Source organism: Oreochromis aureus, linkage group 6 (assembly GCF_013358895.1).
Source record: "Oreochromis aureus strain Israel breed Guangdong linkage group 6, ZZ_aureus, whole genome shotgun sequence".
NCBI lineage: Eukaryota > Metazoa > Chordata > Actinopteri > Cichliformes > Cichlidae > Oreochromis > Oreochromis aureus.
In genome coordinates, this window is record NC_052947.1 from 31,466,692 (window position 1) to 31,482,050 (window position 15,359).

A 15,359-nucleotide genomic window follows, 5' to 3' on the forward strand; every position below is an offset into this window, starting at 1 on the left:
CAAGGCCAAAGCTGAACATAAGGATCCCTACTTGAGCCTATTAGAATACCGGAACACCCCTGTGGACAACTTAAAGTCGCCTGCACAACTACTCATGAGCCGGAGACTCCGCTCCATCCTCCCTGCAACACCAAAACAGCTGGAACCCCAAGTAGTTTGCCAGCAAACAGTGCGTGAGAGGAGAGAAGTCTGCCAGCAGCGCCAGCAGACTTATTTCAACAGAACAGCCCGACCCCTGCCTCAACTATATCCTGGCACACCGGTCCGGTTCCGGCAACAAGATGGTTCCTGAAACCAGCTGTGGTCACATCGTGCCGACACATCCAGAAGCTACAACATAACCACAGATACAGGACAAGTTTATCGCCGTAACCGCCGACACCTCCGCGAAAGCAGAAACAGCGTAGGAAGTGAGGAGTTCATTCAACCAACAGTCAACAGCAATGACAGCGCTGTGGTTTCTCAGCCCCCACCTGTGGAGCCCCCTGATAAAGACATTACAACACCCGGATACACAACTCGATATGGGCGTGTTACTAAACCAAGACAGGTTCTGGACCTGTAATATTGTAAAGGGTGCAGGCGGATCGCTGCCCTAAGAAGAAGAAAAAAAAAGGCTGTTCACATGTTTGTTGTTTCAATGATGTCACTAAATGCATCTGTTTATTATGGTAATGATGTAGCCAGTATTGAGCCGAATGCTATGTTATTAATGGATGTTACTCAGGATGTTATTCCCGTAATTTCAGTTGCCTTACAAATTTTACAAGCCTGAGTTGCTTTGTTGTTTTTTTTAAGAAGGGAGATGTAACATGTTGACCTATGTTTGCATCAGCCGCTAGATGGCACTGTGTTGCGGAAATGTGTGTATTCTACTGGCGAGCAGGAAGCTCCAGAGGAAAAAATGAGAATGGGAAATAAAGTGGAATCGGAGCAGAGATCGGTGTGTGCGTGCATTTAATAAGAAGCTCGGTATACACCCAAAGACAATACATTAGTATCTTGCCCAAGGATATTTGGCATGCAGCCAGGATGCAGCCTGGGATCGAACCACCGACCTTCTGATTAGTGGCTGACCTGCTCTGCCACCTGAGCTACAGCCACGACTTTTTGACGTGAAAGTGGGCATCGCTTTTACTCTCAACAAGCAGCGGGTGCTGCCGTGGGCACCTCGCCCGTACCAAAGCGCTCACAGGCGGAGGATAGTCCTCCCCCAGCTGCTATCAGGGCAGACGATGTTCACACCTATGCGTCCGAACTGCAAATGAATCGCGCATGAGCGAAGCCGCTGCTCCCGCACTGACTGTAACGCAGTCAGTTCTTCTTTTACTGTTATGCTGTTTTGTGGATCACGAGGTTTAAAACTACTTATAAACACACACACACACACACACACACAAAGTAACTCCACCAGAGTGCCTATTTCGGGTCTTTTTTGCCGGTCCAAGACCGGATAAAGGAGCAGGGTTGGAATTCTGACTTTAAAAAAAACAATAATTGCTAAAATAAATTTAATTTGTAGTTCTAAATAAATTCTAAATGCATTTAGGACGTTTTTTACTCACTTTATGTCTCTTCCACAATGTTATTTCTCTCTCCAGCAACGTAGGTTACAATTATATTAGCATGACCAATTATGCAAATTAAGCGATGATGTCATTTAGCGACTTCTGGCGACTTTTAGGACAGCCAATAGCGATTTTCCTTACTGAGGAGTTGGCAACACTGATCTAGACATTCCCCAAGTCTTGAGTCAGCGAATGGCTACGTCCAGATGAACAGAATCAACTTTCTGGGCTTTTCTTAACTGGATGATTGTAAATGAAGCGATATACTTCTATAGTCTATATAATGCATCATTAAATTGCTGTATTAAAACAACATAAAATGCTGTCTGCATGATAAATGTTGAAAAAGTTGTTTTTTTGTTTTTTTAATCTTCCTTCCTATGGGTTTTACCTATATTCAGTTAAACATATTTTTCCAGGTGGTTTATACTGTAAGGTAAAGAAAGGTGAAGAAAAGCTCAACGATCAGGTTATCCTTTATGACAAAGCACTGGGGGATGCTGGAAAAGAAAAAAAACCTTTTCTAACATGGAGAAACCTCTGGCAGAAACAGGACCTGGAAGTGGCAACCATCTGCTGCAACCAGGTCCTTTTGGGGGTGAGGCCATGCTTCTCAGCTGGAAAAGGGTGGCATACCCACCCCTCCCAATCACACTCCTCCAGGTCACATTTCATTGACCATGTGGGCATTAATGTCCCTGAGCAGAACAATAGAGTCACTGGTTGGATCACTCTTCAGCACTCCTCCCAATGACTACAAAAAGCTGGGTACAGCTGGCCACAAATGACAGTCAGGACCTAATTCCTGACACAATCCTTTCATTCACCTGGGAAAATGCCAATGTACAAGCAACTCACATGATTCATTTTTAAATTGCATTTGAAATTTTATCATTTGTATAATGGAATTTCAGGTTGCTAACACTAGCACACTTCACTGGAGCAATTTGTGTTTCCTTTTTTTTGTTTTTTGAATAATGCAACTGAAAGGTTGCACATAATCCCAAACAAATTGACAAGTTACATGGAATCACAAATAGGGTAGCTTTTTGCTAATGTTAGCTGTAATGATATATTCTGATTTGTTTTGGCACCAGAGGGCACTGGATGGGTGTAAGAATGACTCATGCAGAAGAGCAGTCACTCATGTCCCCGGTGTTTTAGGGGCAAGACATTTCCTGTTTTCCTGCCCTTCAGTTATGTAATGAGTAATAATGAGCTAATACTAATGAATTAGTAATGAGCTTAGCTGTTTCCAGGCTTGTCTTCTCTTGCTACTACTGCAGTGGATTGTATTCAGTTGTGCTGGATTGTTGAACTGACAACAGTTAGTGAAGCTGTCTCCCTTGTTTGTTTTGATTCTGCCTTCATCCTGTGACTTACTTACCTGTCCTGCAGAAAAAGCCTGGAGACTGGAGAGAGAGATAGAGAGATCATGGTTTCTGTGAAAGACTCTATGAAGGTGAGAAACTGTGGAATTTCCTGTCCGTTTAGAGCCTGGACTTCACTGATAGGAAACCTTTGCCTTAGCCCTTGTGAACTTTGTTGTGTAAATTAACTTGAGTCCTGTGTTTGAGTCCTACCCGTTTTGATGGCCGTGACAGTTCACCTGTTTCTTCAGGGAAGAGATCATTATCAGGGCTAAACTGTTTCTCAACTGCCGCTGGGAAATCCTGTCTGCGTTTGTGTTTGAGCATATGATGGACAAAAGTGTGTAAGAGTGCAGAAGGAGGGATGTTAGTGGATTAGAGGAGACTGCTGCAGGGCCACAGTTTACTTTAGTAGCAGAAAAGGATCAGGATAATGAGGAGGACTATGCTGCTGCTGGCCTCTCTGGCCTTTGCTTCTCTGACTTCTGTGGCTGATGGAGCGCCGTTGTAAGTAGACCTGCTGTAATTTTACACATTCCCAGTAAGTTTGAATTAATTAATGAAAAATAAAGCAGTTTTGGTCAGTGTGATTATTGTGGATCCATGCAAAATGTTGGATTATATTTTCTTTTTGCATTTATATATTATTGCATGTATAGATTCACATTCTTTAGGGGCTCATAGTTGGTATTTGAAGGTTTGTGAATGAAGAAAAAATTGGACATATTAATGAAACCTTGGTCAATCTACTTTTATTGCTAACTATATTTTATTTGTATCTTGTGTAATGAAAAGCTGCAGCCAATGTAACATAAGTCAATGTAACCTGTATTTAAAATGGTGCCAAGAAGTTTACTAAACTTTGTTCAGTTTGCATAACGGCACATTACCTCAGACAAGACAAACAAACTCCAGAGGCATGGTGAAAAGATTAACTGACCCAGTTCTGGAGCTTAATCAAGATAATCAATTCATCGCTCATTGTATTTGAAGTCCAGCACAATGTTCACAACCAGTCTGAAATTACCAGTAAAATTACAGGACAGATTTTTAGTTTAAATAGGTCAGCTCTATGCTGTCACTGCTGCTTTTTGTAAAGCAAACAGTTATAAACTGGAGGGAACAGAACTTTCATTATCGTAAAGAACAAAATGAAAGAGGAGATGTGCAAACATTGTAAAAGTGTATCTTCAAAGCCGTATTAACTAGACCTTAACTAAACCACAATGGATTAGAAAAACGAAAACGAAATAATACAACACTGTAATATATAAGTGGCTAGTGTGGTCATTGGTGGTATTCAAAGAGTTAATTGAAAAACTGATTTCAAGATGCAACATTTAAATATAAACTATTTTTTAAATGTAAGTTTTAGCAAAAAAGCATTAAGACAGTGCTTGTCAACCTTATGAAGGAAAATTCCCATCTAAAACACAAATATGTTACAAGATGATTAAAGACAAGTAGTTTCCTTTATTTTATTTTATTACTGTATACTAGCTGTTTCCACTTCATCAGGACCATAAAAATCACAGATTTAGTGGTTTAAAGGCTCATAGGGAAAACAGCTGTGAAATACTTAACAAGTACTTAAAGCCTTCATACATCACATACACACACACACTTAAAAGATACTACTACTTTAAACATCTTTCTCTATTACCACTGCTCTGCAGGAAAGTGATGTCTGCTCCCAACGTTTTCCGGGTGGGAGCCGCAGAAAACATCTTTGTGGAGTGTCAAGACTGCACTGGAGGAGATATTAGAGTTGATATCAATGTGATGAACCATCCAACCAAAATCAAATTGCTGGCAAAAACAATTGTGACCCTGAGCAGAGTAAATAACTTCCAGCAGTTCGGGAAAATAAAGGTAAGAAAATACTTGCTTACTTTAAATGTGGAATGTGTACTGTGTCAAAGAGAGAGAGATCACCTGGCTTATGACCTGCAAGGCTACTCGGGGAAGTGTTTCATCAGAGAGTAACAGGATTAACATCTAGGAAAAAGCAGTTAGAGCCAGGTGAGTCTCCTCACCACTGAATCTAAAATCCAGTTTCTGAAGTACCTGTTGGGATAAACCCCCCAGCACCAATCCGTCTGTCGATCTCTCGCTCCCTTCTCCCATCACTTGTGAACAAGACCCCGAGATACTTAAACTCTTCCACTTGGGGCACGAACTCGTCCCTGACCTGGAGTGGGCACTCTACCGTTGTTGGGCTGAGGACCATGGCCTCAGATTTGGAGGTGCTAATTCTCATTCCCACTGCTTCATACTCGGCTGCGAACCGTTCCAAAGTTCTAAAGTTTTTTTTAAAGCTAAAAATAAAATGAACAAAAATGAAAAAAGAATAGAGTTTTTGTTTTGGTCAGATCTGCTGTGGATTGTCATTATTAATTTTCCCATAATACATATAGAGTTGCATTTACATAATAGCATTTAGTTTCATTATAAGGAGATTACAATTAAAGTAACATAGCCTACATACCTTGAAAAAAAAATCAGTCTTAACATTAAACTCTGGAAAGCAAAAGTATGTGATCACAGGTGAAATAAGGGATATTTTTCCAGTGCAGGGTTTCAAGTGCTTCGTTTAGTGATAGCTGTTGATCGACTTTTCACATAATCTATGAATTTTGAAGAAAGACACACAAATATTTCTGCTTATTATTAGGCTAAAAGCTTGATATAGACATAACAATTTATAATATGTCAGCAGCATCCCCATAAGGAATTTAACAGCCCTGCACACCAGTACTGTGCTTATATTATACTTTAATGAAGATATAGTTATGATTTAGTCACATTAGCTCAACAGTGTCACAAAAATATGAAATGGCCTGCTCAGCATCACATAAATCACATTTTCAACAAATGTTAGTGCAAAAACATAGTTACACTGAATATGTGTCTGTCTGCAAACATTAACTAAATGTTTCTATGTGCTTCAAAATGGAAATAATAATAAATATGGTGACGTAAAACCACTGTAGTCTGTTAACCAGCAAATTAGCCTATGCTGGTCAGCTAGCTATATGTCTTTACTGTAGCAGCCCAAATCAGAGGCTAAATTTAGCATTTGTTAGTATCAGTCAGGAGGCTAACACTAGGGCAACACTATAGGGTTAGTGTAACTATGCCTCATACCCTTTTAAGTCTACAGCAGAGGGGGCTATAAAACAGTATAGAACTTATTAGAGTCCTAAAATAATTTCTTCCTGTCTATACATCAGTAGAACAAACTTTTCCATTTATCTACATCACTGACTTTAACTCAACAATAACCTTAAACAATACATCTTGAGTTCAGTCTCTTCATCACTGAAGATGCCATGTAAGTCTTCAGACACGTCTCTTCATAATGGTTTCAGATCCCTGCAGGAGACTTCAATAAAGATCCCAGTGTGAAGCAGTATGTATATCTACAAGCTCAGTTCCCTGACTGTCTGCTGGAGAAAGTCGTCATGGTTTCCTTCCAGTCTGGTTACATCTTCATTCAGACTGACAAGACCCTTTATACACCCAACAGCAGAGGTAAGTCCACTGCTACCTCATGACTGAGAAACACAACACCCACCATGTCTTCATTGTAATTCTACCGTCTGAAAATATTATGAACACAGTAGATTTTTACTTAAGCATTCAATGAACATCAGGCGAAATTCAATCAGTGTTTTACTGATGATCCATCCATCCATCCATCCTCATCCGCTTTATCCGAAGTCGGGTCGCGGGGGCAGCAGCCTAAGCAGAGAAGCCCAGACCTCCCTCTCCCCAGCCACCTCCTCCAGCTCATCCGGGGGAACACCAAGGCGTTCCCAGGCCAGCCGAGAGATATAATCTCTCCAGCGGCGTCCTGGGTCTGCCCTGGGCCTCCTCCCGGTGGGACATGCCCGAACACCTCACCCAGGAGGCGCCCAGGGGCATCCTTGCCAGATGCCCGAACCACCTCAACTGGCTCCTTTCGATGTGGAGGAGCAGCGGCTCTACTCTGAGCCCCTCCCGGATGGCCGAACTTCTCACCCTATCTCTAAGGGAGAGGCCAGCCACCCTTCGGAGGAAGCTCATTTCTGCCGCTTGTATCCGCGATCTCGTTCTTTCGGTCACTACCCACAGCTTGTGGCCATAGGTGAGGGTCGGGACGAGATCGACCGGTAAATTGAGAGCTTCGCTTTTACACTCAGCTCCCTCTTCACCACGACGGACCGGTGCAGCGTCCGCATCACTGCAGCCGCAGCACCAATCCGCCTGTCGATCTCCGGCTCCCTTCTCCCATCACTCGCGAACAAGACCCCGAGATACTTAAACTCCTCCACTTGGGGCAGGAACTCATCCCCGACCCGGAGTGGGCATTCCACCCTTTTTCCGGCTGAGAACCATGGCCTCAGATTTGGAGGTGCTGATCCTCATTCCCGCTGCTTCACACTCGGCTGCGAACTGTTCCAGTGCGAGCTGGAGGCCCCCACCGATGAAGCCATCAGAACCACATCATCCGCAAAAAGCAGGGATGAGATTCTGAGGCCACCGGTGAAAGCCCTCCGCCACTTGGCTGCGCCTAGAAATCCTGTCCATAAAATTATGAACAGAATCGGTGATAAAGGGCAGCCCTGGCGGAGCCCATCACCCACCGGAAACGAGTCCGACTTATTGCCGGCAATGCGAACCAAACTCTTACAACGGTTGTATAGGGATCGAATGGCCCGTAGCAGTGGGCCAGACACCCCATACTCCCCGCAACACCTCCCACAGGACACCCGAGGGACACGGTCGAATGCCTTCTCCAAGTCCACAAAACTCATGTAGACTGGTTGGGCAAACTCCCATGCACCCTCAAGTATCCTCGAGAGGATAAAGAGCTGGTCCAGTGTTCCGCGACCAGGGCGAAAACCGCATTGTTCCTCCTGTATCCGAGGTTCGACTAACGGACGAACTCTCCTTTCCAGCACCCTGGCATAGACTTTCCCAGGGAGGCTGAGGAGTGTGATCCCCTGTAGTTGGAACACACCCTCCGGTCTCCCTTCTTAAAGATGGGGACCACCACCCCGGTCTGCCAGTCCAGGGTACTGCCCTGATCTCCACGCAACATTGTAGAGGCGTGTCAACCAGGACAGCCCTACAATGTCCAGAGCCTTCAGGAACTCGGGGCGGACCTCATCAACACCAGGGGCTCTGCCACCGAGGAGTTGTTTAACTGCCTCAGTGACCTCGACCCCAGAAATTGGCGGGTCATTCCCTCATCCCAGACTCTGCTTCCTCCTCGGAAGACGTGTCAGTGGGATTAAGGAGGTCCTCAGTATTCCTTCCACCGTCTGACAATTTTCTCAGTCGACGCCAGCAGCGCACCGCCAGCACTATACACAGTGCAGGTAGAGCACCGCTTTCCCCTCCTGAGACGCCTGACGGTTTGCCAGAATCTCTTCGAGGCAGTCCAAAAGTCTTTTTCCATGGCCTCCGAACTCCTCCCACACCCGAGTTTTTGCTTCAGCCACTGCCCGAGCCGCATTCCGCTTTGGCCTGTCGATACCTGTCAGCTGCCTCTGGAGTCCCACAGGCTAACCAAGCCCGATAGGACTCCTTCTTCAGCCTGGTGGCTCCCTTCACCTCTGGTGTCCACCATTTGGTTCGGGATTACCACCACGGCAGGCACCAACCACCTTGCGGCCGCAGCTCAATGCAGCAGCTTCGCAATGGAGACGCTGAACATGGTCCATTCGGACTCAATGTCCCCAGTCTCCCTCGGAATGCTGTTGAAGCTCTGCCGGAGGTGTGCGTTGAAGATCTCGCGGACTGGGGCCTCTGCTAGACGCCCCAGCACACCCTCACTACGCCGCTTTAGGTGCACCGGGTCTGTCCAGCGTCCCTCCCCGCCACCTGATCCAACTCACCACCAGGTGGTGATCAGTTGACAGCTCAGCCCCTCTCTTTACCCGAGTGTCCAGAACATATGGTCGCAGGTCTGGTGATACGATTACAAAATCGATCATCGACCTGCGGCCTAGAGCATCCTGGTGCCACGTGCACTTATGGACACTCTTATGTTCGAACAAGGTGTTCGTTATGGCCAAACTGTGATTTGCACAGAAGTCCAATAACAAAACACCACTGGGGTTCAGATCAGGAGGCCGTTCCTCCCAATCACGCCCCTCCAGGTCTCGCTGTCGTTACCCACGTGAGCATTGAAGTCTCCCAGTAGGACAACAGAGTCTCCAGGTGGGGCACCTTCCAGCACCCCCAGGGACTCTAAGAAGGCTGGGTACTCTGAACTGCCACTCGGCGCATAAGCGCAGATGACAGTCAGGACCCGCTCCCCGACCCTGAGGCGCAGGGAACAAACCCTCTCATCCACCGGAAAAACCCCAACGTGCGGCAGCAAGCCGGGGGATATTAGAATACCCACCCCAGCCCGCCGCCTCTCACCAGGGGCAACTCCAGACTGAGACAGAGTCCAGCCCCTCTCCAGGAGACTAGTTCCAGAGCCCAAGCCATGCGTGAGGTGAGCCCGACTATATCTAGCCGGTACTTCTCAACCTCACGCACTAACTCAGGCTCCTTCCCCACCAGAGAGGTGACATTCCATGTCCCTATTGCCAGTCTTGGCAGCCGGGATCGGTCCGCCAGGGCCTCCGCTCCTGGCCGCCGCCCGACACACATTGCACCCGACCCCTGTGGCGCCTCCTGCGGGTGGTGGGCCTGCGGGAGGATGGGCCCATGTCTCCTCTTCGGGCTGTGCCCGGCCGGGCCCCATGGACTAAGGCCCGCCACCAGACGCCGCCCTCGGGCACCCTCCCGGGCCTGGCTCCAGGGCGGGGCCCCGTAACCCTATCCCGGCAGAGTAAACTGTTCCCTCGATGTTCTTTTCATACGGGTCTTCTGAATCGCTCTTTGTCTGGTCCCTCACCCAGGACCAATTTGCCATGGGAGACCCTACCAGGGGGCAAAAGCCCCCAGACAACATAGCCCCTGGGATCCCTGTGACACACAAACCCCTCCACCACGATAAGGTAGCGATTCACGGATTTACTGATGATGTTAGCGCAATTTAGTCTTGAAGAAATTCTATCACTACATCTCACAAATTAGAAAGTGATTATGTCTTGTCGACTAGAGAAACAAAACAGCAACACACTGACACACACACACACACACACACACACACACACACACTGTGTTTGTAAAACACAGTGTGTTTGTAAAATTAACTTCTTTAATAATTATTCCTCCCAAAATGTATATGTATGTAAATCACCTACATAATCAGGTAAATGTGTAACGCCTTGAGCAACAAAGCCTTCCCATCAGTTTTATTCAGGGTGTTTGGACTGACACCTCAGATGGAGCCTCTAGAGAGGGATGAAGAAATCCAAACTGATACTTCCATTATCATTCAGTTTGTGGTAAGTGTTTTATTCTTTTTAAGCTCAGAATTGGAAGTAATATTATGCAATTAGCCATAACAAGGAAATCTTGAATGTTTTTTTCATTATTTCCAGACACCTGAAGGCATAATTTTACTACTTCGTCAAGTCTTTTTACGTTCAGGTCTCTACTCTGGAAGTTTCCATCTTGATGAAACTGTTAGGTGAGTATTTTATTTTAATGAGGTTATTAAAATGTTAAGTTATATTAACAGAAATCAAAGGTACAACAGTGCAGTTTATTTTTTTTTTTATGAAAACATACAAGGGTTATTTTCCTTGTAGTCTGGATTTATATGAGAATCTAAACAAACTCTAATCAATAGATATAGCAAGGCAGGGATGTGAAATACAAATATAAAAGAAAATTTTCCTAAAAAACATAGAAATCTTTGTAGATGTTTCTTTCTGTAAAGTAATACACATTAGCTCTTTTTTGTAGATTATGGTCTGCAGTCTTATTCCTTTTTTACCTTCTGTTTTATGAATACTTGAACTATTGATTATTAAAATGTCTGTGCATTTATATGTCTAGTACTGGACTGTGGAAAGTGGTGGCAAAATTCCACAGCAACCCACAGCAAAAGTATTCTGCAGAATTTGAGGTTAAAGAGTATGGTGAGCATCCTGTTACCTGTACAGTACCTGCATGAAATTTCTTTACTGTTTTTAAATGTGCAATACAAATAGCAATTTGAACTTGACACAAAAAATATTTTAATCTTGCAGTTCTTCCCAGTTTTGAGGTGAAACTGACACCATTAACACAATTCTTTTACGTGAACAGCAGAGATTTCACTGTCAGAATCAAAGCTACGTATGTAATTGTTTTGTGGATTTAAAGGCTTAAGTAAAAATTATGTGATCCTTTGTTGATACGGCTTGTGAATTCTCCATCTGAAGTCTTTATTCTGTGGTTTAAGCTATCTGTTTGGTCAAGAGGTGGATGGAACAGCCTATGTGGTATTTGGGGTTAGAAAAGGACAAAGAAAGCAGAGCTTTCCAGACTCTCTTCAAAAAGTCCCGGTGAGCCTATATTTATATTAAAGATGTAGCATGTAAAGTGATCCTGACATAAGAGTTTAACTACCTTCTACTACTCACAAACTGTATTATTGTGCTATAACTGTATGACATATTTTTACACACACCTCTTTGTGTTGCTGAATTAGATTAGAAGTGGTGAAGGAGAGGTGACACTGAGGAGGGAGGACATAACAAAAGTTGAGAATGACATCAACAGCCTTGTAGGGGGCGCCATATTTGTATCTGTCAGTGTGCTGACAGAAAGTGGTAAGAAAGAAAGCCTGTCTTTTTAAGCCTGTTCAGAATGTTTCATATGTCTTTTTTGGGTTTTGTTCTTGTATTAGATTTTTACCTTTGTGTTGTGAAAAACATGTAGTTGAAATATATATGTATTCTGGTAATCAGTTTATCTGTGCATATAATTATCTTCTTGCATCTTGTAACAGGGAGTGAAATGGTGGAGGCTGAACTGAGAGGTATCCAGATTGTCACATCGCCCTATACGATTAACTTTAAAAGAACTCCAAAATATTTCAAGCCAGGAATGTCCTTTGATGTTAGGGTAAAGCACTAATTTAAATTTACATAGCTTGACATCATATCACTCTTTAAAAACAAAATGTTGATGCATCATAGAATCCAAATCAGAATTTGCAGTATACACTTTGCGCTGTTTCCAGAAATTATTATTCCCTCACCAAGTGTTTTGATTTAATTTCTTTTTTTGATGTCAGGTTGAAGTTTTAAATCCTGATGAAACTCCAGCAGCAAACATTCCAGTAGTGATTAATCCTGGTGCAGTCAGGGGACTCACAGCTGCTAATGGCATGGCCTGGCTTACAATCAATACAGGGGGAAATGAAGCCGAGCTGAGAATCACTGTAAGTATCAAAGGTTTAGAATTTAAAAAGAAAAGAAAAGAAAACACAGCAACAATAATAATCTTACTATAATTATCATAGCTTATGTATGTATGTATGTCTGTATGTACACTGTATCTTCACCTTAACAGTCTTAATGAAACTTTGCATGAATGTCGATAAATATACAAAGTCACATGGTAGTAATGTCATTTCATTTTCAGATGGTGATTCAGTATAATCACAGTTATCACAAAAAAGGGAAGGTTGGAAAAATCAAAATTAGGAAATTATTTAAAACTGAGTGAAGCTGTTTGATGTTGCATTTAAGTAAAAGTAAGCTTTAAATTAATACATGTTATTTACTTTTCGTTTTCACCTGTCCTCTATTATTGACATGTTTCTCAATTTCTCATAGTGAACTTATTACACAACATTTTTTCTCCATGGAAAATACAGCCCTTAAACCTTTATAATGATTTGCGATGCTAATATTTGTTGAGAAACGCTTCTCCTTGTATACTGTCTATTAAAAAAGCATTTGCTCCTCTTCATGACTGGTAACTTCATGTAATTTTTAGTCAGGAAAAGGACCCAAACGCAATACTTTCCTGGTTAGCAGCAGTGAATTTATTTACATTGTTAGAATAAACAGCGTGAAGCAAATACTGTTCCAAACAGTGCAATTTCCTCTGTGCTAAAACTCCCAAATACCATGCAGTACTCTCCTCCCAACCCATGGTGCAAGAATAATCCAAAAAGTTATTTACAGCAGTGTTCACTCCCTCCAATACTCCTCCTGTGGTAACCTGAAAAAACAAGACATAGCGATTTAGTAAACGTTTTCTGGACTGAGACAGTTCAGTTTCCACGAGCCGGGGTTGTCCTAACTGAGTCACTCAACGATCCAGTGTTGATCGAAGTCCAGCCACACTGTTAAATAGCAGACTGCCGACGAAGGTCATCGTCAGCAGGTGAATGGTGATTGCAATCAGGTGTGGCTGGTCTCAGCCCGGGAACTCCACAGGCCTGGTGTTCCCTGAGAACCGGCACATTGGCCACACACACACACACACATAGAGCGAAACAGCAAACCACACAAGACATAACAAAAAAAAAGCAGGTCGACCGGCGAACACTGACAACCCATGACGCTACATACTGAGTAGTGCACCAGCAATTTCACGCTCATCTGAATGCATGGACACACAAAAGGGAGGAAAAAGTGAAAAAGATCAATTTAAACAGGAAGATGAAGTAACTCAGCTGTTTCTGTGGCATCAGCTGGAAGGATCTTCAAACTGTTTCACATGAAACTTGCTTTTCATTAAAGTGCGTATCAGATTTAATCGCTCATTATAACCTTAACCCTTGCTCACACATATACTGACCTCAAGTGATGAAGATTTTTTTGCACCACTTGTTACAATAACATTGGATGAAATTATTTAATTATCATTTACTTCCTCTTTTTTCTTAGCATGGGTTATATGTGTGTGCCTTTAATTACAGGCAATGACGGATAATCCTATGGTTTCACCTGATCGACAAGCAAGAGCAGAGATGATAGCTAGACCATACAGCAGCAAGACTGGAACTTTTATCCACATAGGTGAGGAAAATCCTGAAGAAACACTGTGTAAAGTTAAAGAATAAAGATGGTAGTTGTAGATCGAAGTAAGAATGTACTGTTTGAAACATGCACCAAAAGATGTTTTCAAATTGGAGCACTAATTTATCTCTAATAAAAATAATTTGCAGGTGTGGATGCACCTGAGAAGGAATTAGGAGACAACTTAAGAATCTACCTCTTTCTCAACAAGCAGCCAAATCAAAATCATGATATCACATATCTGGTAAGAGATTCATTTATTTATTTTTGCACATGTGTAGCTATTTATGTTTTGGTCCAACAGCTGGTCATCACATACATTTGTGCTTAAGGTGTTAGGTATTAATGTGTAAATCTGTTTCCTCAGATCCAAAGCAGAGGTCAGCTAGTGAAATATGGCCGTTATGAGACAAGAGGCCAAGTACCGATTTCCCTGATACAACCAATCACCAAAGAAATGCTGCCATCGTTCCGCATCATAGCCTACTACCATACAAGTTCAAATGAAGTGGTGTCAGACTCTGTTTGGGTGGATGTAAAAGACACCTGCATGGGCACTGTAAGACACTCAAGAGCTATGAAAGAGTGAATGTGGACATATAATATGCACAAATGTTACTCATTTCTACAGTAGTACTTATTTTTTTAACATATACAAATCTGTATGTCACCCTCACTTAGCTGAAACTTGAATTCACACAACCTTCTCCAGCCTATGAGCCTCGCAGGACGTTTCGTTTAAAAGTCACAGCAAGTCCAGAGGCCACAGTGGGACTCATTGTAGTTGACAAAGGTAAACAACAAGCACCGCCTGACACAGAAAAAGGTCATTTCTCGATTATTCATATTTATTTTAATTTTTTTTTTGCTTTTTATATTTTTATAATTTTAAAAGCTACAGTAAACAGATTGCAGATTGGATTTCATATTGATTTATGTATTGCAAATATGACATGGAGATTCAATAGGTTATCCTTCAGCAGTGGGGAGGAAAGACCTGCGAAATTTCTCCGCCCCACATCGTGGGTGCCGCAGTCTCCCACTGAAGGAGCTGCTCAGTGCTGTCAGAGTCTCCTGCATGGGGTGAGAGATGTTGTCCAACAGGGATGACAGCTTAGCCACCATTATCCCGTCACTCACCACCTTCACTGGGTCCAGAGGGCATCCTAGAACAGAGCTGGCCCTTCTGATCAGCTTGTTCAGTCTCTTCCTGTCCCCAGCAGAGATGCTGCCGCCCCAGCAGACCACACCATAAAAGATGGCTGAGGCCACCACAGAGTCATAGAAGGTCTTCAGGAGTGGGCCCTCCACTCCAAACGACCTGAGTCTCCGCAGCAGGTACAGTCTGCTCTGCCCTTTCCTGTAGAGGGCGTCTGAATTATGAGTCCAGTCCAGTTTGTTGTTCAGATGAACACCAAGGTACCTGTAGCTGTCCACAGCCTCAACGTCCATACCTTGGATGTTCAGTGGTTGCAGTGGAGGATGTTTGTGCCTGCGGAAGTCTACCA

The 15,359-nt window shown here is 43.5% G+C and overlaps 1 protein-coding gene across 1 annotated transcript in view; it reads left to right on the forward strand.

Annotated features, from left to right (window-relative positions):
- The first annotated feature begins 3,264 nt into the window (after positions 1-3,264).
- LOC116310627 (complement C3-like) overlaps positions 3,265-15,359 on the forward strand; it is a 30,013-nt gene continuing 17,918 nt past the window's right edge. The window contains 16 exon segments of the mRNA XM_031727497.2: positions 3,265-3,445; positions 4,615-4,810; positions 6,310-6,472; positions 10,238-10,332; positions 10,429-10,517; positions 10,889-10,971; positions 11,083-11,170; positions 11,277-11,379; positions 11,526-11,646; positions 11,826-11,941; positions 12,114-12,260; positions 13,752-13,851; positions 14,001-14,095; positions 14,219-14,410; positions 14,533-14,648; positions 14,650-14,677. Of these exon segments, the coding sequence (XP_031583357.2) occupies positions 3,372-3,445; positions 4,615-4,810; positions 6,310-6,472; positions 10,238-10,332; positions 10,429-10,517; positions 10,889-10,971; positions 11,083-11,170; positions 11,277-11,379; positions 11,526-11,646; positions 11,826-11,941; positions 12,114-12,260; positions 13,752-13,851; positions 14,001-14,095; positions 14,219-14,410; positions 14,533-14,648; positions 14,650-14,677 (1,806 nt within the window). The 5' untranslated portion in view covers positions 3,265-3,371.